Source organism: Hemitrygon akajei, chromosome 10 (genome assembly GCF_048418815.1).
Source record: "Hemitrygon akajei chromosome 10, sHemAka1.3, whole genome shotgun sequence".
NCBI lineage: Eukaryota > Metazoa > Chordata > Chondrichthyes > Myliobatiformes > Dasyatidae > Hemitrygon > Hemitrygon akajei.
In genome coordinates this window covers 142,101,092-142,125,225 of record NC_133133.1, presented here as the reverse complement: position 1 = coordinate 142,125,225, position 24,134 = coordinate 142,101,092, and the positions used below count along the sequence as shown (strand labels likewise).

The following is a 24,134-nucleotide window of genomic DNA, read 5'->3' as shown; positions in this document are numbered from 1 at the left end:
AATTCCTCACGTACTCGGCTAGACAGAACAGTCTTTAAAAATGCTATTTTAGAAAGTCACAATACAATTAAACTCATTGCAACAGAAACAGAGAAAATAGAGGTGTGTTAAATCCCACTGACAATGAGAGAAAAAATTAAACAAAGACTGAATTATTTACTTTTGTGAAATGTTATTCAGCTCTTAATGATCTTAGATTAACTTCTGCACATTAACTCAGTAATTTGCCATTAGATTTTATTTAAAATAGATTTAACTCAGTTTGTATAAAATTTATATGAATTATACATTGAAGCAAATTTGTCCTACAGTTAATTTCAACCAGTTGTGGGGAGATAATTAGGTAATTGTTTGAATATTTTAAGCAGAGGATGCATGAAACCTTACACCACAAAAATGTCTTTAGCATTTTATAACACAAGTCTCTTTCCTTTCACTCTTCTTCTGATGATCTTCAATCAACTCAAATGAAGTTTCCTTTCATTCTGCTTGAAATCCTGAGTCCGTCTTCACTTGTCCTTATACTTAGCAAACAAGCAATGCAAGATCCGCATTGTGGCTTTGACGTCCAAGTTTATAATGTCTGTGAGAAAGGAGAAGGGAGGATTTTAAAAGTTTAATCACAAGCACAAAGGGATGACTAAGCCCATCTTCACTTCTCTGATCAATAAGAATCTCCTGCTGATCAAACCATCCAGCTCGCTATATGGTTTACTCATCACCAAACTCACCCCTAATGACTGATTATTTGTTTCACAAGTGAACATGTTCTGACCTCAAACCTAATTTTGATTTTCAGTCACGTCCCCATAACTTGCTTATAAATGCCTTATAAAACCTTATTTTTACCATGGACGTCCAGTCCCTATATACCTCTATCCCCCACCAGGAAGGTCTCCAAGCTCTCCATTTCTTCCTGGATTCCAGACCCAGCCAGTCACCCTCTATCACCACTCTTCTCCGCCTTGCGGAATTAGTCCTCATCCTTAACAATTTTGGCTCCTCCCACTTCCTCCAAACTAAAGGTGTAGCATGGGCACCCGCATGGGTCCTAGCTACACCTGCCTTTTTGTCGGCCATGTGGAGAAATCTATGTTCCAAGCCTACACCGGTATCTGTCCTCCTCTGTTCTTGCGTTATATCGACGACTGCATCGGTGCTGCTTCCTGCACACATGCTGAGCTTGTCAACTTCATTAACTTCGCCTCCAACTTTCACCCCGCCCTCAAAATCACCTGGTCTATTTCCGACACCTCCCTCCCCTTTTTAGATCTTTCTATTTCTATCTCTGGAGACAGCCTATCCACCGATGTCTACTACAAACCTACAGACTCTCACAGCTACCTAGACTATTCCTCCTCCCACCCTGTCTCCTGCAAAAATGCTATCCCTTTCTCTCGATTCCTCCGCCTCTGCCGCATCTGCTCTCAGGATGAGGCCTTTCATTCTAGGACAAAGGAGATGTCTTCCTTTTTTAAAGAAAGGGGCTTCCCTTCGTCCACTATCAACTCTGCCCTCCATTGCATCTCCCGTATTTCACGCACCTCTGCCCTCACCCCATCCCCCCCGCCAGCCCACCAGGGATAGAGTCCCCCTGGTCCTCACCTATAACCCTACCAGCCTACAGATCCAACGTATAATCCTCCGTAACTTCCGCCACCTCCTACGGGATCCCACCACCAGACACATCTTCCCCTCCCCCCCACTCTCGGCTTTCCGCAGGGATCGATCCCTACGCGACTCTCTTGGCCCTTCATCCCCCCCATCCCTCCCCACCAACCTCACTCCAGGCACTTATCCCTGCAAACGGAAGAAGTACTACACCTGCCCCCACACTTCTTCCCTCACCACCATCCTAGGCCCCAGACAGTCCTTTCAGGTGAGGCACCACTTCACCTGCGAGTCAACTGGGGTGATATACTGTATCCGGTGCTCCCGATGTGGCCATTTATACATTGGGGAGACCCGCCGCAGACTGGGAGACCGTTTCGCCGAACACCGGCACTCAGTCCTCCAGCAGTGGCGGGATCTCCCTGTGGCCACACACTTCAATTCCACAGACCACTCCCACTCCAATATGTCTGTCCATGGCCTCCTCTACCGTCAAGATGAGGCCACACGCAGGTCGATGGAGCAATACCTTATCTCCCGCCTAGGTAGCGTCCTACCTGCCGGCATGAACATTCAACTCACAGACCTCCATTGATACCCCTGCCCCCCCTACCCCATCCATATCTATAATTTTAGTCTGGTTCTCTTTCTCTCTCTTTTTCCCCCCTCTCTATAATCTCCCCCCAGCCCTACCTTTCTTTCTCTTTTATTTCCCATAATTCTCCACCTTCCCCCAGCCCATTTCCCTTCAGCCTATCACTTCCCAGCTCTCTACTTTATCTCTCCCCCCACTTCTTATCCCCCCTCAACCATCCCATGTTACTTCACTCCCAATGAAGGGTTTCGGCCCGAAACGTCGTCACTACCTCCTCCCATAGATGCTGTCGGGCCTGCTGAGTTCTGCCAGCATTTTGTGTTTTCCTTATAAAACCTCTGCCTGGTTCCCTTCATTAATGCATTTCTGAGCAAAATACACAAAAGCAATCAAACGTAAAACTCCTCTCCATATCTTCTCATGAACTTGCTGCCAAAATCAGGTCTACATTTTGACCCATCTGTAGGCCCTGAGCATGGAACTTCAGGCTCTGTTGCATCTCCCTCCACTCATCCCCAAACACCCCTTTCTGTTTGTCAACGTCAGAATCTCAGACCTTGCAACCTTGCACCACCACAGTCCTTTCTACAACGCCAGCTGGGAAGATTGATTAAACTGGTGGGCAAAAAAGGTGAGGAGTGCGATAGGTTAGGGATGTAGTGTATAAATATCAAGGCAGAGACTGAGCGAGTCTTGGGGAAGCAGTGTGGGTGTATGAGGAAGATCACTTTGTGGTCCAGATAAAGAGGTGCAATGTCAAGTCTATACTGTATTATATCGGACACTACAGCATCAGTCAGTTTATAAATTGACTGATGAGAGAATAATCTGGCACATTGAGGGGACACATAAAATGATCTCTGCTATGGATATGCTGTTCAGGGATGAAATGTGAATCCACAGTGACAGTGAGTATGGTGGTGCCTCCTCCTTTGTTCACAATGATGTCTCATGTGGTCCCTGAAAGCATTTTTGGTGGGAAAGCACTCAGTTACAAGGGACAAAAGGCACAAGATCAGTTTAATAATGGTAGAAGATGATCATAGGGTGGGGGGAGTGCTCAGGGCCACAAAACGGTCTCAGAAATGGATGGAGGTCAGGTGGATCCGTGCCACGGCAGTGCATATAACACTGTTCAAATGAACAGCCGTCCCGTGAGAATGGTGGTCAACACACAGATGAGTAGGTTGAGATTCCACAGCATATTTCACGCGTGTGATCCAGGGTGATCATACAGTCTGTAAAAGGACGTGGTTAGGAAGTTACATTGAATTGGCACAAATTACATAAGCCAACAAATATTGATGAGGAAGGACTGGCTGGAGAATTCATAAATTGGATAGAGCTAGAGTTGTACAGCACAGAAACAGCCATTCGGCCCACCATATTCATGCTGACTATGGTACCTATTGATATAATTCATGTGCACACATTTTGCCTGCATGTGTCTAGGCCTTGCATTGTCAAGTGCCTGTCTAAGTGTCTCTTAAATGTTACCTTCTTATCCACTTCTATTACTTCCCCTGGCATTCCAGGCAGCTACCTCAGCTGTGCAAAAAACATGCCTCACAAATCTCCTTAAGCTTTCCTCTTCACCTTAAAACTATGCCCTCTGGCAGCTGATGTATCTACTCTTAGGAAAAAGACTGACCAACTATCCTATCTATGGCTCTCATACCTCAGTTGGTCAGGTCACTCCTCAGTTTCCAACTGTAACCCAATCGACGTTTGTCTCCTCTTCTTATCGCTGATACATTGCAACTACCAACTAAAGCACTCTTAACCAAAGCCCACCCAATCAATGCAACACCCTGGTGAGTCTTGTCAGCACCCTCTCTTTCCGATAGCACGGCAGCCAGAAATGCATACAGCTAGGGGAAGGTACCAGAGAGTTTGCAGAGTTTTTGGCATTTCTCTGGCAACTGACCATTGAGTTACAGGGTTGTTGTTGACAGAAAGCATGCATGTACATTATTCCATAGTTCAACCCCTCCATTGACAGCTGAGACGAGGTGACTATGCACTTTAAGTCACAGGTGAGAAGCTGTACTAGTTTGAAATGAACGGGCAGTTGAAGGATCCATGTGGCAAATGGACACTCCATTTAGAGTAGAAAAGATGCTGCAATTATACAAGGTCATTCCGAACAGAACTGTTGATAATGAACAGCACTTCACAGCATTCGCTTGAGGAGCTAGCAAATTTTCAATTGTTTTTTAAAAAGCTGTTTCTCCTTCATGTCAACACAAAATCAGGGTTACCTAATCATTAACACACAGGTCGTATGCTTACTATCTGCATGACTTTAACCTTGAGGCACTTTGTTGTTACCTCTGGATTACTCCATTGAATACTGCGCATTCAAGTGGAACTGTGGATATGTTGCCATGGCACCGCGTATCATTCCAGAATATTTTAATGCTATGGTGATTTGTGTCATCAGCTATATAAGCAAGAGGAAAGGGAATTACTAAAGCACTAAACAGTCACTGAAATTGCCTGACACAGCCATCCTCAGATGTCATTTGGAAGATCAAAAGATTAATGGCTCACTCAAATTCTTTATGTTTGTAGCTAATTACATGGATATGACACTATCATTTTGTTGTCCATCAAAAGCAATAAAAATGATTGTTGTAAAAGGATTTTTAAATATTATTTTCTATATGAAACCTTTCCATTTCTAATATTTCACACATTTCCTTGTCTCCCAGAGCCATCCCATCCCTCCCATTTATTTTCCTGTAACCTATTTTGTCACACATGCCCATTAACATCATCAATTTTTCTGTCAACACTTAGTGCAGTTTACAGTAACTCATTAACCTTCCAATCTGTATGCCCTTGGGATTCAAGATGAAACCTGGGAACACGGAACAAACCCTTGAAATCAAAGGAAGAATGTGCAAACTCCACAAAGTCCACGGCAGAGGTCAGAATAGAACTCAGATAATTGGAGACAACTGCACATATTCAATTTGGAAAGATCGATTAGTCCATTGTCAGATAATAAATAATTCCTCAGGTATACCAAAAAAACCACTTGGGTAGAAACAAGCATATTGTCTTCATTTTCTTAATCAATAACTAGGCTTCCAGTAGGCTCAAATCGGTAAAGCTACATTTTACTCAGATAAGGCAAAGATATTATTCATTGCTACTGAAATATTGACAGAACCCAGCAAAGTCTAAAGTTGTTGTAAAATCTTCATATCACATCATTCGTTAGGGGAACAGGTTACGCAAATATAAAGAAGCCTGGACTGACACCTTGCCCTATTATCCTGGTTCTTATTTATTGTAATGCCTGCACTATTTTTGTACACTTTACGCAGTCCTGTGTAGGTCTGTAGTCTAATTTAGCTTTCTCTGTGTTGTTTTTTTTTACGTAGTTCAGTCTAGTTTTTGTACTGTGTCATGTAACACCAGGGTCCTGAAAAACATTGTCTAATTTTTACTATGTACTATACCAGCAGTTATGGTCGAAATGACAATGAAAGTAACTTGACTTGACTTGAAGAAAGCGTAATAACAATTGTTCTATTGGCAGTGTAATAATAATAATGAACTTAATATTGAACAAACAAGAGTGAAAAATTACCATCTTTCTTTTCTAAATGTAACGCGCTGTAATGCTTCATACTAATGCAAGGCTTCTCTTGTAGCAGCAGTGCTTGGGTTATGACTAGAGATAACGGAATGTGCATGGGCCATTGAGGGAAGATGTCTTCCTTTCTTGTGTGCCCGAGTGAAGGCTTTGTGGTCTTTTGTTCTGCCGAAGTTGGAGAGAGAAGATGCCAGAACAGGGAAGTCGTAGTCTGCAGGACGGAGTGGACTTGGAACGGGGTCAGGAGTCGACACCCAAGAGGAAAATCGATGAAGAACGAACAGACGGGAAAACTGTCAGCTCCAACATTACGCATTGCACTGTTTCATGAGAATGGGCTCTTTTTCTTTTGTGTTTCTTTACTAACCTATAGTCAAATTAAAAATTACAAATCACAATCGATATTGCGTACTGTTTGTTATTTCAGGGTACTGATTTGTAACGGGGGAACACATCACACAGTGTCCACCCAAACAAGATTTCTCAAGTTTGGCTGGGCCCCTAGATTAAGCCACTAGGCGAACCGAGAGTTAGATAAATCTCCACTGACCTTGAGGATTGATTGGATAATTTAACAGTCCTCTGTCTTCAAGAAGCTCCAGCACAAAAGAGATGTTGTGAAGCTGCAGTGAAGGAGAACAGATAAATAAAATCTTGACTTAAATCAAATTACTGGCCAGGTGACATCCATGGGGAAACAGCTGAAATTTCATTTCAAGAACCACTCAAAACTGCTTCCAGCATTTTCTATTTTTGTATAAAATCTCAGAGCACAAGGGAGGGTAATTGGCCAGGATTTCACTCAAGAACTGTAGAAATATTCAACAGAATTTAGATTAAAAATCTGGATTGACTCCTAGGCATTGCACTGAGATTTTGCAGAACTCATGGATAGTTTAATCAATTAAGCCATGCAACTAAAGAGGAGGGATTTTAGACTGAAGGTATGCAGTCCTGAATTTAATTGCCATAAAAGAGGTATACTTTATAGACTTCATTCCACTTCCACTTGCCGTATCATCGATATGTTCCCACAACCTATGGACTCATTTTCAAGTCTTCATCTCATGTTCTCAATATTTATTATAATTATTATTAAATATTTATTTTATATTGACATAATTTAAAGCCTTTTGCACACTGGTTGAACACCCAAGTTGGTGCAGAATTTCACTGATTCTATTATGGATTTATTGAGTATGCCCACAAGAAAATGAAAGTTAGGGTTGTATATAGTGACATATATGCACTTTGATAATAACTTTACTTTTAACTTTGAACCTTCATCGTTTAAATCTACAACTGAATGGGTGAGCTGGAGAAGTCACATATGAACTAATATTTTCAACTGCGTATCAAGTCTGATCGACATGGTTTGCATTTGTGTATTAACTTTTCCCAAGGGAGTTGCACTCTTATCTTGACCACGAGGCAGAAGGCTATGAAACCGAGCAGAAGGATAGGGGCTTCTTCCCATTCAGGGTGTGGCAACGTACCAAATTACTCGGTACACACGACACCCCCATCAGAAGACTACTGCAGAAACTTGATGGAGGTTTTCCTTTCACCTGTGCAGTTAAGCACTGTGGCAAAAAGCCTAAAAGAGACAGGTGCAAGGGGGTCAGGACAATTTTTGTCAACTCACCTTTTCTTTGTCATCTGAGGGGCTTAAATAGTATTTGCTTAGATGAATGAAATAGCCTTCCAGCTGTCCGATTAATAGAATCAAGATTACTCCATTGGAAAACTGGTAAAATAGTTAGAGAAACAATTAGGAAAGGTCAAACAATTTATTTTTATATAATGAAACAACTGTTTAGATGTGACAAAATTCTGCTTGGATAGAAATGGGCAAGCCATAGAGTATTGTTGGTACTGAGTTAAACAATGTACAAGTCATATAGAAATTAAAACTATACTCAAACACTATTAGATAAAATCAACTCTCTTATAAAATAGTTGTGTAGGAAAGCCTGCAGGAAAAATGACTAAATATACAGCACTTGCAGTAATGGGGTTATGTGAGTCTATATGTGCTCGACACCAGGGAAGAGGATGTGCCATAATTACCAGAAGCAGAATCAGATTTATTATCACTGACATACAGCATGTAGTGAAATTCATTGTTTTGTGGAAGCAGTATTATGCAGTACATAAAATATATCACAAATTATAATAATAAATATAATTTTAAAACATATATAAATGGTACAAGAAGAAAGCAAAAATAATGAGGGGGTGTTCATGAGCTCATTGTCCATTCAGAAATCCAGTGGTGGAGGGGTCTTACTGACTAAGTGCAAGGTTGTTCTTGCGATACCATTCAACCAACCGATCTATCTCACTCCTGTATGCTTCCTTGTCATCATCTGAAAATCAGATGTCTAAATCTTTTTCCCCCAATCCTTTCCAGTCCTGATGAAGGGTCATGGCCTGAAACATCGATGGTTTATCCCTCTCCTTAGGTGCTGCCCGACTTGCTGAATTTTGTGTGTGTTGTTCTGGAGAGAGTGCATGAAATTTTGTATTAAGTCAGAGTGGAAGTTACAGTTACTATTGCTTATGGCTGTGTAGTTTACCCTAAGCTTTTTGGAGCTTAGAAAAATAGAGGGCCATGGGGAAGTCTAGTAATTTCTAAGGTAGGGACATGTTCAGCACAACTTTGTGGGCTGAAGGGCCTGTATTGTGCTGTAGGTTTTCTATGTTTCTAAAACCAACACAGAAGAATGATGAATTGGTCATGCCTTATCAGATGACTGGCATCTGTAAGCAGATGAAGGATTCAGCTCATAGCAAGGTGGGGTAGAGAAAAAGGAAAGGTTATCCTTCTGTTAGATGCTACATTCAGAATACTCTAATCTCTTAAACACGAACAAAAACATTTCACCACAGAACTTTCCTTTTTGCTATTTATTCAAAGTTCCTGGTCAGCATTTCTGTGCAGCAGTCCTACAGTGGACCTTTTAAAAATACTATTCTATAGTTTATTTCTTTTTCATGACCAAATATCAGTGGCCTGTAGTATGGAAGCACCCAGGAAATAAGGTGTGTACTGGAGTAACCTCCCAGTTCATACTTACAGATCACTGATCTGTTCACACCTTGCTCCAAATGCACAATTTCTACTTGGACCAAGATTCCTCTACCTTTCTCTGTTGCTGAATGGAGATGCACCATAAATAAACTGTGCTGTGTGTGAGATGCAATGAAGCATCTAAAAGCATATTTTTAAGTCAAAAAATGAAATTAGTTTGGTGTCTTTCAAAAATCAATGGAACATCTTTATGGAGTCAGTCTGAAAATATAAAGAAGCAAAAATGTTGATTCTTTCACAATGAATTCTGGGGTTGGTTATCATGACAACACCACACTATAATCTCTTTTTACTTCCACTGCTGGCAGACATGCTTTGGAAGTGCTCTCTAAATTTCAACTCCACCTCTCTGCCCCTTTTAAAGATGCCGCCACCACTTTTGGACACCTGTCCCAATGCCTTGGAGTGTTTTGATTTGTTAAGAGTTCTACATATACCTGTCTGGACACGCCCCCCCCCCCCCCCCTGCTGACTGCTCCTGTGGCTCCTCCCACAGACCCCGGTATAAAGGCAATTGGAGCCACAGACCCTTCCTCAGTCTCCAGGATGTTGTGTGGTGGTCGCTTGCTGTTTGTGCTTTCTTCCAGCCAATAAAAGCCTACCTTAACCCACGTCTCTGAGTTATTGATGGTGCATCAATATGAATGCATGTAATTGTTGTTTCCTGTCATTAGAGAAGCAGTTCTAGAGATTACTGGATGCATTTACTATTTGTCTATACTGCTTCCATCATAATATTTCTGAGCTAAAAGTATAAATCTCTTGCTGGAGTCACTTCCAAAAAAAGTTTTTACATTCAGTGTAGGAAGTCCCAAAGTTACAGCAGAAATGTTAGACCTTCCATGGGCTTAGCTGTGATTAACTGTACAAGCTCACCAAACATTTCTAAAGGACATACAGACCTGTGAACCAAGATCCTTCACAGTCACACCAAGCCTCCCCACGTGCTTGTTGACAAAATGAAGCAATGCCTAAAAAGGAAAACAAAACAAGCAGTTCAGCTCTGCACCAATACTGACTCAGCCAGATCATTAGTGCCTCTCAGATCTAAGTTAAACTATAGTGGTTTCAAAGCTTCAGTGACTTCCAAGATCACGGCCATTTACCCAACTAAACAAAGTTAAGTCCACGTTAGCTCCTTGTAGAGCAATCCAGAGAGGGCTATTGTATTCCATGGTCCTGAAAACTATTTTCTGTATCTACTAACTCTGATTTGAAAGTATTGATTCAATATCCACTTCCCTAATAGGCAGAGAGAACCATTCATAACATCGTCTGTCAAAAAGTGTTTTTCTCCCATTTATTGTCCATCATTCAAACCTATGCCCCATCTGCTGATGGGGTCAGCTTCTTTCCGTTACCATCAAAACCAGCCATCACCCAAATTTCCTTTCAACCTTCTCTGTTGCAAGGAGAAAATCTACAGCTTGTCCAATCTTATCTTGTAACAGAAGCCCTTCATCTCTGGGACAATACAAGTAAATCTCTACATCCTCTGTTCTTAAAAGGTCACTCAAGAGCAATAATGTCCATCCTGAGTCTAGAGCCACAGATTTCACGGCTGGACAGGTAGTGGTGGACCATGCAGGTGGATGGATACATTGTGAGGTGGTCCATTCCTTCCACCACAAACACCGGGCCTCGTGCTTCTGATTCACAGTCCCAACATTCTCAGAACATTCCCAAATCCTACTTGTCCGCTTTAATTAATAATGGGGTAACAGAATTCCAGAACTCAGGAGGCATGATCATGGGGCAGAAAATTCCAGGACTCAAGGGGTTTTTAACATGACTTTAAATCTATTCCTGTCACACAACTTGGAATAGAGAGCCTTTCTGTGAATCTGGCATCAGCCTTGTAAGTGACAATAACCTGAACAGCTGGGTGTAACTAGGGCCTTAGTACTGGGGGTGTTGACCTTTATTATCAGAGGATTGCAAGACTACAGGCTCTGCATCTCTGCCCCTACGTTCCCAGCAGTTGGGGATGCATCCTACGTCGATCAGCTGACTTAAAACACAAAAATACAACTGCAGATGCTGTGGATCAAAGAATATGTACGCAACGCTGGAAGAACTCAGCAGGTCAGGCAGCATCCGTGAGAAAAGAGTAGCCAACGTTTCGGGCCGAGACCCTTCATCAGCTGACTTATTTATTTGAAACACAATCAGCATTTCCTGTATGCATACCCTAACAATTCCAACCCCCTCCCGTGCATTATTTCTAACACTCAGTATTAAGATAAGCTGCCAAAGTCTCTGACAATAGTAGTCACACAGGATGGAAATGAGCCCTTGGACCACATTTCCACACTGGCCACCTGGAATAACACTACAAAAATCCCATCAAGTCTTTCTCCTTCTTGTCGCTCTTGACCCCCATGATTCTCCCCCTCTTTCATTACACTCAGGGCAACTTATGAAAACCAAGTCCCTTCCAACCTACTCAGCTTTAGCTTTTTGGAGGAAACTGGTGCACCAAGTAGAAACCCACAAAGTTACATGCACAATAAATAAGCTGAGGGTCAGGTCTCTGGAGCTGAGAGGCAATAGGCCATCCCCAGTGCCAAACTGCCACTCATCAAAACAAGCAAAGGACATTGATTGGCAAAAAGCCCTTAACATTTTGACTTTGGCAAGGCTATGTACATTAAGCATGAAGGACAGTTGTTACTTGCAGGAATAGATTAATTTGTGCAAACATTTCACACTTTGCCAATTCTTTTAAGTAGGTTTAACTCGAGAAAGGGGAGGGAAATGACCTGCAGAGTGTACCCAACAACTGCTTTATTCTAAAATCATCAGGTTTTAATTTGATCTCAGTACAATTTCTCTGCCAAGTGGATGTGTATCTGAATCAGTGTGTATGGGCAGGATTAAAGTCAGCAAGTGATTGATTAAGTGACTTCTCAGTGGTCACCACCTAGGCACGAGTTACTCGAAGGCTGCTGTTATCCAAGGAACTGTACACAAACAATAATGTGCACTTCAACATAATCAGAAGTCAAAGAGTCTGTTCTTAATGTGGAAATGGGGGGGGGGGTGAGAATAACATTAAAAAAGGCATGAGAAGATTTAAAGTGAAAATACAGTACCTGTTGCACTACTTTTATTTTGTCAGGCTCGAGCTTAAATAGGTCGTTAATGTTGTCTGCTTCAAAACATAAGTATAACAGTGAGAGTAATATCTCTACACAGAACAAGTACATTTTATACGATAGTTCAAATAGTCAGAATTCAATGTGAAAGTAGCAAAGTTTCTAATTTGTAAAGCAACTCCTATAAACCTATTATAGAACCAGCTATCCTAAGCTTGTATACTTATAAAATACTAGCAAATCCACGTTAGTAGTCATTGCTTGTAAATGAGACGGACATAGGAAAATGTTGTTTGAAGCAGCACATTGCATCACAGCTCAGTTTGTTTTAAAATATTAATTAGCTAATACTAAAACCGAATTTGAGGAATCATACTTGAACAGTTTCTTGGCAATATGGGTATGTTGCATTTATTCTTGTAGAGTTGTAAAGAAATGGGCCCTTCAGCTCACTACGTCCATGCCTACTTTTTTGTCATCAACAAGGTCAATCAAAAAACATTCTTAAATTTATCTCCCTCCAGAGTGTGGCAATGAATGTCAAATTCAATGCTTAACATTTCTCCCATCATCTCACACATCACAGTATTAAACTGACTTTATTTCTTACATCCTTCACATACATGAGTAAAAATGTTTACGTTACGTCTCCATCTAAATGTACAATGTGCAATCATAGTAATTTATAATAAATAGAACAGTAAATGTAATATAGAGTACACTCAAATCAGCATGAGTTCATCAGTCTGATGGTCTGGTGGAAGAAGCTGTCCCAGAGCCTGTTGCTCCTGTCTTTTATGCTGCGGAACCGCTTCCCAGATGCTAGCAGCTGAAATAGATTGTGTTCGAGCCCTTTTTACACACCTGTCCTTGTAAATGTCCTGAATCATGGGAAGTTCACATCTACAGATGTGCTGGGCTGCCTGCATCACTCTCTGAAGAATCCTGCGGTTAAGGGAGGTACAGTTCCCATATCAGACAGTGTTGCAGCCCGTCAGGATGCTCTCAATTGTGCCCCTGTAGAAAGTTCTTAGGATTTGGGGGTCCATACCAAACTTCCTCTAACGCCTGAGGTGAAAGAAGCACTGTGGTACCTTTTTCACCACACAGCTGGTGTGTATAGACCACGTGAGACTCTCAGTGATGTGGATGCCAAGGAACGTGAAGCTGTTTGCCCTCTCAGCCCCAGATCCATTCATGTCAATAGAGGTTAGCCCATCTCCATTCCTCCTGTAATCCACAGCCAGCTCCTTTGTTTTTGCGACATTGAGGGAGAGGTACATGTGCAATTTGGAACCCATGGCCATCTGGATACTCTGACATGGCAAACTTCAGTGAAAATTAATCCAGCCACCTGGTAAGATACCCCCTCATAACACTCCAACAAGTATCAAAAAATCAAGAGAAAAAGGCTCTAGTTCTATTTCATACAGATCTAACATAACCATGAACCCTTTATTTCTTAAACATTCAAATCCGACATTGCCTTTAAAAAAATATGAACAGTGGACCTACATTCTGCAGCAAATAAAACATAGAAACAATATCTTCTACAGGGTTTGTGGAGTGGAATTCTGCGTTATCATCTATGCTTCAGTTCCTGTGGGAATTTTTTTTAAAACTTTGTTCTCTAGTTTAAAGTTTTCGATTTGATTCTAGCTTCATTTTCTACTTTGTAAACAACGAAGTTTGGATCAGCAAAATGTTAACATCTTACCCTGTATTTGACTTTGTTCTTTATCATCTGCCCTGGAAAACAAAGTTGTTTAAAAATGAAAATCCATTTCAACTTATTTTGTGGTCTGTGAACAAAACATAAAACATTTACAATCAGAGTGCTTATCAGTCATGCTCAGAATGCACAAGGGGAGCACTCAGCAAGACTTAATACTGTACTGATCCTCATGACCTGTGTTATAAAAAATACAGTTGAGTTCTGAATTTACTGAGGAAGTTTTGGAAATTTATTGGCTTTTGCTTGTTTAAGCGAATACATTTTATCAAGGACTTGCAGCTAATCTACAAGCTTCAAAGCAGATCAAAGGTTCACTTTGCTCAAACTCAGGCACAGTCCCATAAATTCAGAAATTTATCATGTACCATGCTAGTGTGATACTTTCTATTTCCCACATTAAAATTTCCACCGGCAATCTGAACAAAACTGCCTATATGAAGCAGACTTAAGCAATCTAAAAACAAATACTTTTTTACCTGTGATTATATTTGCACAAGGGGAAAGGTTGAGTCTGCCAACTCCATTTCACGACTAATGGTTTTAAACATTATTACACTAATAGAGCAAGGAGATTTCCAGTTCATCACCTCAATGATAAAAGGATCAAGTTTGTGAGAGTGCAATAGGTCAAATATATTTGAGTCAGATTCACAACTAGCACCTTGGTGAAAGGATATAATCCACTGAATTACTTAGTTTACCTTTAACATATTAATGAACAAACTTACAAATTAAAACCAATATGGATTAACTTTCATCTGTGATGCTTACAAACTGGTTTATTTATACTGAAGAAAATATTTAAATTCAACTGGAAAGCTAGGTAAATAAACTCAAGCATAAATATAACAACAGGAAATGGCGGAAACACTCAGCAGATCAGATAGTATCAGTGATAAGAAAGGATCAGCATTTCGAGTGAATGACCTATTGGACTCAGCTTTTTCATTGTCCACCTTGAACAAATATATTTTTATTCCAATCTGACAGGTTGAATTTTCCATATTTATGAAATGACCATTTAGATCCTATTTTACCTTTCCTCTGTGATATATTCCAAGTCTTTTGTTGTTTTTATTCCTGTTTTGTCAATCTAGAAAAACAAAATTAACAACCAGCTTAAATTATTGTGGACTTGCAAGTACTTCAAAATATTTCTCTTTATTTAGTGATTAGTTCTTATGCTGCAGAGTTCCCTATAAATCTCACTTGTCAATGAACTATGTAAAACTCCTCTGGATGGAAATGATGGAATATTCTAATATTGGATTGAAATTCCTTATTTTTTAGTCTCTGTTCCACAATTTAGTCACGTTACATAATTTCTCTTCAGGATCATTAGTAAACTTCAATATGCCATTTTTTATGATTGGAACCTAGGATGAATCCAAACTTCATGAGAACAAGTTCCATTCAGCAATATATCAATGCTGAGATGATTATTTGTTGTCCTTGATAAGGTAAACTGACCATTTCCTTGAATGTGTAGAGTTTCTTTATTGAAGTTATCTTAGAGGTGTTAGGAATTTCAGGTTTATGACTCAAAGAAAATGAAGGAATGACGATATATTTTCAGTTCAGGATGTTGACGACCTTAGGAAGACTTTCGAGATGGTGCTGTATCCATTAGACTGCTGGCTCATCAGTCTACATCTTGCTGCTTGTGAATACAAACTGCTTATTGGACCGGTTGGAAATTAAACTAAAAACTGGCCAATAAGCAGTGAGCACTTTGATTTCTGATCATACTAAGGTCATTGCAGAAGTGGCAAAAGGCAAATGGATGTAGAATATCATTCTGAGGAGCTTGTGCATTGTTGCCCACACCTACCCTCCGACACACACAGCTACCTTCCTCGCCACTAGATATGAATCCTGTTACGTTAGTGTTTAACACCTGCTTTATGGTGATTTCAATTTTACCAGGACTTTTTGTACGCCAATGGTACAGATATTTACCCATCAGTTCTGAAAATCATACTTGGATCGGTAAAGGAATAAAGTCCAAAACTGTGTGGACCTGTTGTACCCCTGAACCCAATGAGCTGCACGTGGTTGCTGTGTAGCAAATTCTGTGATATTTTCTTCATTTTTCAATCTTTTTATTGATTTTCAAATAAAGAATATACAAATCAGAGGAGGAGTTTAGCAAACAGATAATATAAAAGACATAAACAGCAATTAAAAAACAGAAAATATATAATGTCAAAATCAGATAGGTAAAATATTACACTGTTATATATACAATGGTCAAAAAGAAACTACAACCCCTCATAGCAATCATAAAAAAAGGATTGGAAATTTTATTTGATAAAGGAAAAAAAAACCCACCAACTAACTAAGACGAAAGAAAAGAAAAAGAAAAAAGAAAGAAAAGGAAAGATTGGGCAGCCCAATTGAGGATAAAATTTAAAAAAGAGAGAGAGGGGGGAAAAAAACATCCTTCCAGTCATCTCCGAACATTCACGGATAAGGATTTTCCGAAAAGAGTAAAGAAAAATAAATATATAAAAAAATAAATAAAATCATCTGAAAATATTGAATAAAGGGTCACCAGACTTGTTCAAAATTAAAGGATGTATCAAATGTCCGGCTTCTAATTTTCTCCAAGCTTAGACATGACATAATGGAGGAGAGCCAATAGAAAACAGTAGGTGGGTTAGATTCTTTCCAGTGTAGCAAAATAGCTCTCCTAGCCAGTAAAGTTGAAAAGGCTATCATATGTTGAGTGGAAGCAGACACTTTGCTTGCTTCCTCTGGAATAATCCCAAAAATTGCTGTAAGTGAATTAGGTTGAACATCCACATCTATAACTTTAGATAATATTCCAAACACATCCCTCCAAAAATTGTTTAAGCTTACACATGACTAAAACATATGAGTTAGAGTAAACATGAGGAAATCTGCAGATGCTGGAAATTCAAACAACAACACACACAAAATGCTGGTAGAACACAGCAGGCCGGGCAGCATCTATAGGGAGAAGCGCTGTCGACGTTTCGGGCTGAGACCCTTCGTCAGGACTAACCAAAAGGAAAGATAGTAAGAGATTTGAAAGTAGTGGGGGGAGGGGGAAAGGCAAAACGATAGGAGAAGACCGGAGGGGGTGGGATGAAGCTAAGAGCTGGAAAGGTGATTGGCGAAAGTGATACAGAGCTGGAGAAGAGAAAGGATCATGGGACGGGAGGCCTCAGGAGAAAGAAAGGAGGAGGGGGGGAGCACCAGAGGGAGATGGAGAACAGGCAAACAACTAAATATGTCAGGGATGGGGTAAGAAGGGGAGGAGGGGTATTAACGGAAGTTAGAGAAGTCAATGTTCATGCCATCAGGTTGGAGGCTACCCAGCTGGTATATAAGGTGTTGTTATATAACAGTAGCCACTTCTGCGTTACATCTGTCATAAATAGGGCTTATATTAGGAAAAATATGTGCCAATTTATCTTTGGACATATAGGCCCTGTGTACTATCTTAATGATTAATAGCTATCATTTATAAACAGTTAATGAATGCTCGCATGTCGCCTAATGATAGGGTTCAACGCATCTGGGAAGTAGAACTTCAACACTCACTTTCAGACAATCAATGGAGTAAAATTTATTATCTAGTCAATAATTCATCTATCTGCGCACGCCATATCTTAATTCTGTGATATTTTCTATCACTTTACTAATGAATGGCTGGGAATTGATTCAGATTTTTTCAGGCACATCTTCATCCTCATTGCATAGTGCCACAGTACTAGACCAAATTGGCCAGCGGCTATGATAAGAACTGCAGAAACCCAACACTACCCTAAGACTGTATCAGAGCCTGCTGAGCAAGATAAGTTGGAACACTTGATACTGAGATCGCTTGCAAGGTTCAAATTTTCCATAGCAGCAACTTTCCTCTCGTTATCAACTAGATTTAAACTAATTTGCCAGAAAGGGCATTAGAAATGAAGATTTCAAATGGCAAGTAGCAACTAGCATCTTTGTTACCATTTAAAATCATCTACAGAAAGTGAAAGGGAGGATATTTCAGGTCTACTTTATCCTCTGATGAAATTCATTCTATTTGTCTCTTCACAGATAATGTCTGACATTTTGTTATTTTCAGGTCATCTGTTTTCATTGTGTCAAGATCTTCTTGCAACTTTTAATGTCTTGTTAAAAAGGGACTGGTCAGGGTAAATTTTCAGGAGAATCCCAATAACATACAACAGCTCACAATATCCATCCTGTTGAAGGAAACCTCACTTAGAGTAATGAAAAATTACAAGCTTCAAGTCATTTCTGTCAATGAGGTATGTGGAGCAGATGGCATTGAAACCATTTTACAATAATGCATACTTTACTTGCAGAAATAAAACAGCCTGAGGGGATGCATCTTTCTGTTAGCGTTGCTGTATAAAGAAAACTAATGTTGAATGAGCAGTAAGATTTTCAGTAATCTGGAATCAAGATCAATCTGAGCCAGCTAATCTATTTGTCAGCGGAGTTACCTCAAGAATTATTGTTTCCACGCACACGTTTTCTGGGAGGTGAATATCAGGTCTGAAATGCTTTGCAATGGCAACCAAGAGATGCAAAGTGGCAATCAGGTCCTTGTTATGGATCACTGAAAGTCAAAGAGAACAACAGCTTTCAATGGAGAAATCAGAAGTTTTCAGTTGTGGTATAAGCGAACATTGTCTATGAATGTGTTAACAAGTCCTTCTCTACATGGTCCACCCATACAGGAGATAGGAAATGGTATCAATCCACTTGTTATTGCTCAGTTGCAAAGTATGAGACTGATATTTACAGTTTAAAAAGCACTATTAAAATGCAGTGCTTAGTCTAATTGACTTTTTATTTAGCACTTCAGTCTGTTGGTACTTCCATTTCACTCAGCAGGGTGATTAAAACCTGAAGCTTGACATTTGCAAAGTTCCATCACACCCTGGTGCATTTCAAGAGTACTAATGACACTAAGGCATGCAGCTTGAATAGTGGTTCTTAGGAATATTGAGGAACGCAGGGATCTTGGTATGCAAGTTCAAAGAACCAAGGAGGTGGCCGTGCAGGTATATAATGTGGTTAAGATGGCATACGAGTTGCCTCTGAACACAAGAACAGGGAGGCTATGCCCTAACTTTGTAAATCCTTGATCAGAGCTCAGCCAGCGTGTGTGTGCAGTTCCAGTCATCACACCATAGGAAGGATATGATAGTAATGGTGAAGGTGCACAGGAAATTCACCAACATGGGGCAGAGCATTTTAGCTATGAAGAGAAACTGTAGAGGGTTGGTCTGTGGAAAAAATTAAGAGGGGACATAACTGAGGCATACAAAATTCAGAAAGGGTAGAGATAGGATAGACTGCAGTAATTTTTCCCCTTATCAGAGGCAGAATAAAACTATTTTGGGTAAAGGAATTTAGAAGAGAATTCAGGAAGATTCTCAGAGAGGGACGTTAACCTAGAATGCAGAGTAGTAAAATTAGAGCCGTTAACAGCATTAGGAAGTACCTAGATGTGAAATTGAATAACCTTGACATTGAAAGTTATGGATCAAGTGCTGGACGATGTGATTAATACAGATGGATGCCCCTGGTCAGTGAGGACATGAGGAGCTATTGATCTGTTTCCATGCTACAAGAACCTTTCTTCCTCTATGATGTAACTTCCCCCAGAGAGCTAGCAAACGAAACACAGACTGGGATTTTGATTCTAAACCAAAAGCTTTAATGATTCATTAGTGGGATGTGTTCTTCAATGACAAGGTCATCATCTACTGACCATCCTTAAACACCACTAAGACGGTAATGAACCAACTGCTTTTGGCCTCAGTTTATCTGGTGAAGGAACTCATACACTGGCTTTGAGAAAGGAGTTCTAGGGCTTTGCCTCAATGATGATGAAGCACAAGCAAAGGAGCAGCAGATAGTCTGATGTCTGAGGTGGAGGGGGAGCTGCAGATACTGGTCTTCCCTTGGACCTGATGTCCATGTCCTAGGCAGTAGTGATCATGGGTTGGGAGGTGGTGTTGATGCAGCCCTGCTTAGTAGCTGCAGTCTATCATGTAGATGGGATACACACAATCACATGGTGTGCCAGTGGAGCTAAATAAGTGTTGGAAGAGTGCTAATCAAGAAATTTGCATTATCTAGGATGATGTTGAGCTGTTCTTCTTGGACATAGTTCAACCCAGACATCTGGTCAGTGATTTCACCGCTATAATCAAGATAAATCAGGTGATTAAGCAAATATATTCTCATGAAGGATGATAGCAAACCACAGAAATAACATTACAAAAAATAAAATGGTTAAACTTTACAATTTTCACAATAATACTTACCCTGACGTAACAGGACAAGCTACACAACTTTAGCAATGATCCTGTGATCCTAATTATTATGCATGACTTTTTTAATATGCAAGGAAGCTAAGGCAAGACTCAAAGATGATAACGTTACCTTTGACAAGTGTTACTCAACTGCATGTAGGATCCCATTTTATTCAAGATACAGACTGGCTCAAATCAAATATTCAATTTATTTGCATTAAAACAGAAACTAGTTTAAAATACAAGTATACATTATTGCTGTCAATACATGAATAATGATAGCCTGCATTATTTAAAGATATCGACATTAGGCAAATTTCTTATGCAAAGGCATGTCCTTCACTTCGTTGTTTTGGTCAGTGTGATTATAAAATAGAGAAATCTGCTGTGCGCATATGATGAGGTTAGCAAGATACATTCTATTCCATCAATGCAGATGTGAACTTGGGCAAATTAGTCACATAGCATGGAAACAAGCCCTTCTGCGTATAAGTCTGCACCAACTAAAAAGCACCCATCTACACTAATTCTTCCTTCTTACCCATCAGCTGCCCTAGATTTTACCACACACCTATATACTATGGGTAATTACATGAAATTAACCCATGTGTGCCTGTTTAAAGGACATGCCGTAAACTCTTCAGATTTAAATTATTGTACAGTATATGCACCTTCATAGGACAGTCCTCAACAATTTCACAGATTCCTACAATAACAAAATTTAAATCGCTTTCAAGACATTTAGAAAGAGGAACAAATAACTTTATCTCTCAGTTCAGTGCCATGGGTCAGCTGTCAATTGTTTGCAGTTTTTTTTATCCCCAAGTATAACTGGCACTTCCATCAGAGAATGACGACATCTCACAGCTTGACCATCTGTACTTAAACTGTGCAACTGAGAAAATTAAATAAAACACCACATAAGCATTAAGGAGCCATGAAGCGTTTCTTAGATGCAGTGAATTTGGACGTCACCCACTTTGCATGCCCAATTTTCTGCCCCTTTGCACAAAGCAGCTAGCCTACCTTAATCCTGGATGACCTGTTTTACTGTCTTTATGAACCTTTTGCAGTTGTAAGAAACACGAGTGAAAATGATTATGCAGAAAAAATTTAGACACAGAGACAGGTGCACAGATACACAAGGAGTACTTAACTATGAAATACAAATTCAACATTTGCACAGATTTGTTTCAAACTTAGAATCAGAAGCAGGTTTCTTATCACTGACATACTGCATGTTATGAAATTTATTTCACAAAATATGCCAATGATAAACACAATTCTTAGAATTTGGTTCACCAGACAACCAGCTGTACTTTCAACCTTGCTATCCATACTTCATTCTCCACAGCCAAACGCTCATCTGAACTGTTTCTGTTAAGCGCCACAAAAGAGATCTTCAGCTGCTACATCTCATTCTTTCCTTTACCTTCATTGCCAACGTCACCCATTTCCATGTTGGTAACCTGTATGACTTATCTTCCAGCCTCCTGCTGACTCTGTCCACTACCCATCAAGACTCTACCCCTTCTATCCATCAGCCACCATGTGGCTCAGAGTTCAATAGGGCTTGAACTCCCTTTCATGCTCGGTGTAACAAAAACCAGTTAACGCATCAAGGCATTTAGCACACTTGCTGCCCGGCATTCAGCATCTGTTTAACTATTCAATTTCAAATTAGAAAATTTATCATGTGTAACTAATACTCATCAGCATTCTGCAGTGTACTTACAGTCTACACTCCAGTTCGGACTGTCATCCTTTGTAACTTGGAGAAGCTGATTGATTTTATCCAACACAGCATTCAGTTTCTGTTTCTGTGCACCATCAGACATTGCAATTTCTTCTACATCCAGCTTGACTTTACCCAAATGCACTAATAATAAAAGAAAATAAGCTATAACAAGAATCAAAAATGCGTACACATTCCGAATTCAAGTTTGACTACAGTATATGCAAGTGCCTATAAAAAGTGTATACCCACCCTTGGAAGTTTTCATGTTTTATTATTTTACAATATTGATTAACAGAGACTTAATTTGGCTTTTTTGGCACTGATCAACAGAAAAAGACTGGTATCAAAGTGAAAACAGATCTCTACAACATGACTAAATTAATTACAAAACAAATATAAAACACAAAATAATTGATTGCATAAGAATTCCCCCCCCCCTTTAAAATAACACACCAAATCATCACCGGTGCAGCCAATTAGTTTTAGAGTCACATAATTAGTCAAATAGAGATCACCATGTGCAGTCAAGGAGTTTCAATTGTTAGTAGTAAAAATACACCTGCATCAGGAAGGTCAAACTGCTGGTGAGTCAGTATCCTGGCAAAAACTACACCATGAAAAGAAAAGATCACTCCAATCAACTCTGCAAAAAAGTTCCTGAAAAGCACAGGTCAGGAGATGGATACAAGAAAATTTCCAAGTCACTGAATATCCCTTGGAGTAGAGTTAAGTCAATCATCAAGAAATGGAAAGAATGTGGCACAGCTGTAAATCTGACTAGAGCAGGCTGTCCTCAAAAACTGAGTGTAAGTGCAAGAAGGGGACTAGTGAGGGAGGCCACCAAGAGACCTATGAAAACGCTGGAGGAATTTCAAGCTTCAGTAGCTGAAGTGGGAGGGACTGTGCATACAGTCTCACAGATGCTGCCTGACCTGCTGAGTTCTTCCAGCGTTGTGTACATATTCTTTGATCCACAGCATCTGCAGTTGTTTTTTTGTGTTTTGAACTGTTGCTCAGGTGCTTCACCAATGCAAAGAGAAAGCCACTGTTGAAAACAAATTCAAGTGAAATCTCGGCTCGAGTTTGCCAGAATGCATGTGTAAGACTGAAGTCAGCTGGAAAATCGAGCATTTTGGCCAGACTAAATGCTATGCTTGGCATAAGCCAAACACAGTACATCATTAAAAACACACCATCCCTACCGTGGAGCATGGTGGTGACTGCATTATGCTGTGGGGGTGCTTCTCCGCAGCAGGCCCTGGAAGGCTTGTGAAGGTAGATGGCAAGATGAATGCTGCAAAATACAGGGAAATCCTGGAGGAAAAGCTGATGCAGTCTGCAAGAGAACTGTGACTTGGAAGAAAAATTGTTTTTCAACAAGGCAATGACCCCAAGCATGAAACCAAAGCTACACAGGAATGGCTTAAAAACAACAAAGTTAATGTTCTGGAGAGGCCAAGTTAGAGTCCAGACCTCAATCCAACTGAAGATTTGTGGCTGGACTTACAAAGGGCTCTTCTCTCATGATCCCCATGTGCTCTAGCAGAGTTTGAGCAGTTTTGTAAAGGAGAACAGGGACATTTTGCAGTGTCTGGATGTGCAATGCTGATAGAGACCTATCGCACAGAGTCAAGGCTGTAATTGCTGCTAAAGGTGCATCTAATAAACACAAACTTGAAGGGGGTGAATACTTATGCAATCAATTATTTTGTGTTTTAATTCTGTAATTAATTTAGATCACTTTGTAGAGATCTGTTTTCACTTTGACACAAAAGAGTCCTTTTCTGTTGATCAGTGTCAAAAAAAAAAGCCAAATAGTCCTACTGGTAAATAAGTGATTCACTTGAACTTCTTTAATTTTAGCAAAATGCATTTGGTACATTGAGAGAGGGTGACCATTCTACAGACAGCACCACTCATTCCACACTCACTTTGAGCTCTGTCTATGTTTCCACAACAATGCCAAACATAAGCTCACGGAACAGTATTGCTTCTGTCGAGCTCAATACAGCTCTTGGGACTTAATACATAATTTACTAATTTCAGTTATCCACCCTTTATGCCTTTCCTTCTCCATTGATGTGATTGTCCTTCTATTTCTATTTATTCTTCTGCCCTAAATGCTGCTTTGTAAAGTAACTGTTACCTTGTCAACCTTGGTCTACAGTCGATCAGAGACATTCCATCTATTCTATTCCCCTCCCAATATCCCCCTCCACAACTTAATATGTCTGTGTTCTTAATTTTCCCATTCTGTAGACTGTCCTTGACCTTAATAATTGACCATTTCTCTCTCTTCACTAATGCCATTTGACCTACTAAGTACTTCCAGCATTTTGTTTACCTCA

At 40.0% G+C, this 24,134-nt stretch overlaps 1 protein-coding gene across 8 annotated transcripts in view; it reads right to left on the bottom strand.

Moving 5' to 3' along the window:
• Positions 1–216: 216 nt before the first annotated feature.
• parvg (parvin, gamma) overlaps positions 217–24,134 on the bottom strand; it is a 35,505-nt gene continuing 11,587 nt past the window's right edge. For 5 of the 8 annotated variants that reach the window (XM_073059163.1, XM_073059166.1, XM_073059164.1 and 2 more), the window contains 9 exons: positions 21,784–21,927; positions 18,225–18,340; positions 14,778–14,833; positions 13,723–13,754; positions 12,003–12,061; positions 9,810–9,878; positions 7,459–7,560; positions 6,364–6,436; positions 217–583 (listed from right to left, as the gene is read on the bottom strand). In XM_073059163.1, coding sequence (XP_072915264.1) covers positions 510–583; positions 6,364–6,436; positions 7,459–7,560; positions 9,810–9,878; positions 12,003–12,061; positions 13,723–13,754; positions 14,778–14,833; positions 18,225–18,340; positions 21,784–21,927 — 725 coding nt within the window. In that variant the 3' untranslated portion in view covers positions 217–509. Of the gene's footprint in view, positions 584–5,815; positions 6,181–6,363; positions 6,437–7,458; positions 7,561–9,809; positions 9,879–12,002; positions 12,062–13,722; positions 13,755–14,777; positions 14,834–18,224; positions 18,341–21,783; positions 21,928–24,134 lie in introns of those variants that run through there. The other 3 variants (XM_073059167.1, XM_073059168.1, XM_073059169.1) reach the window with 3 other exon arrangements.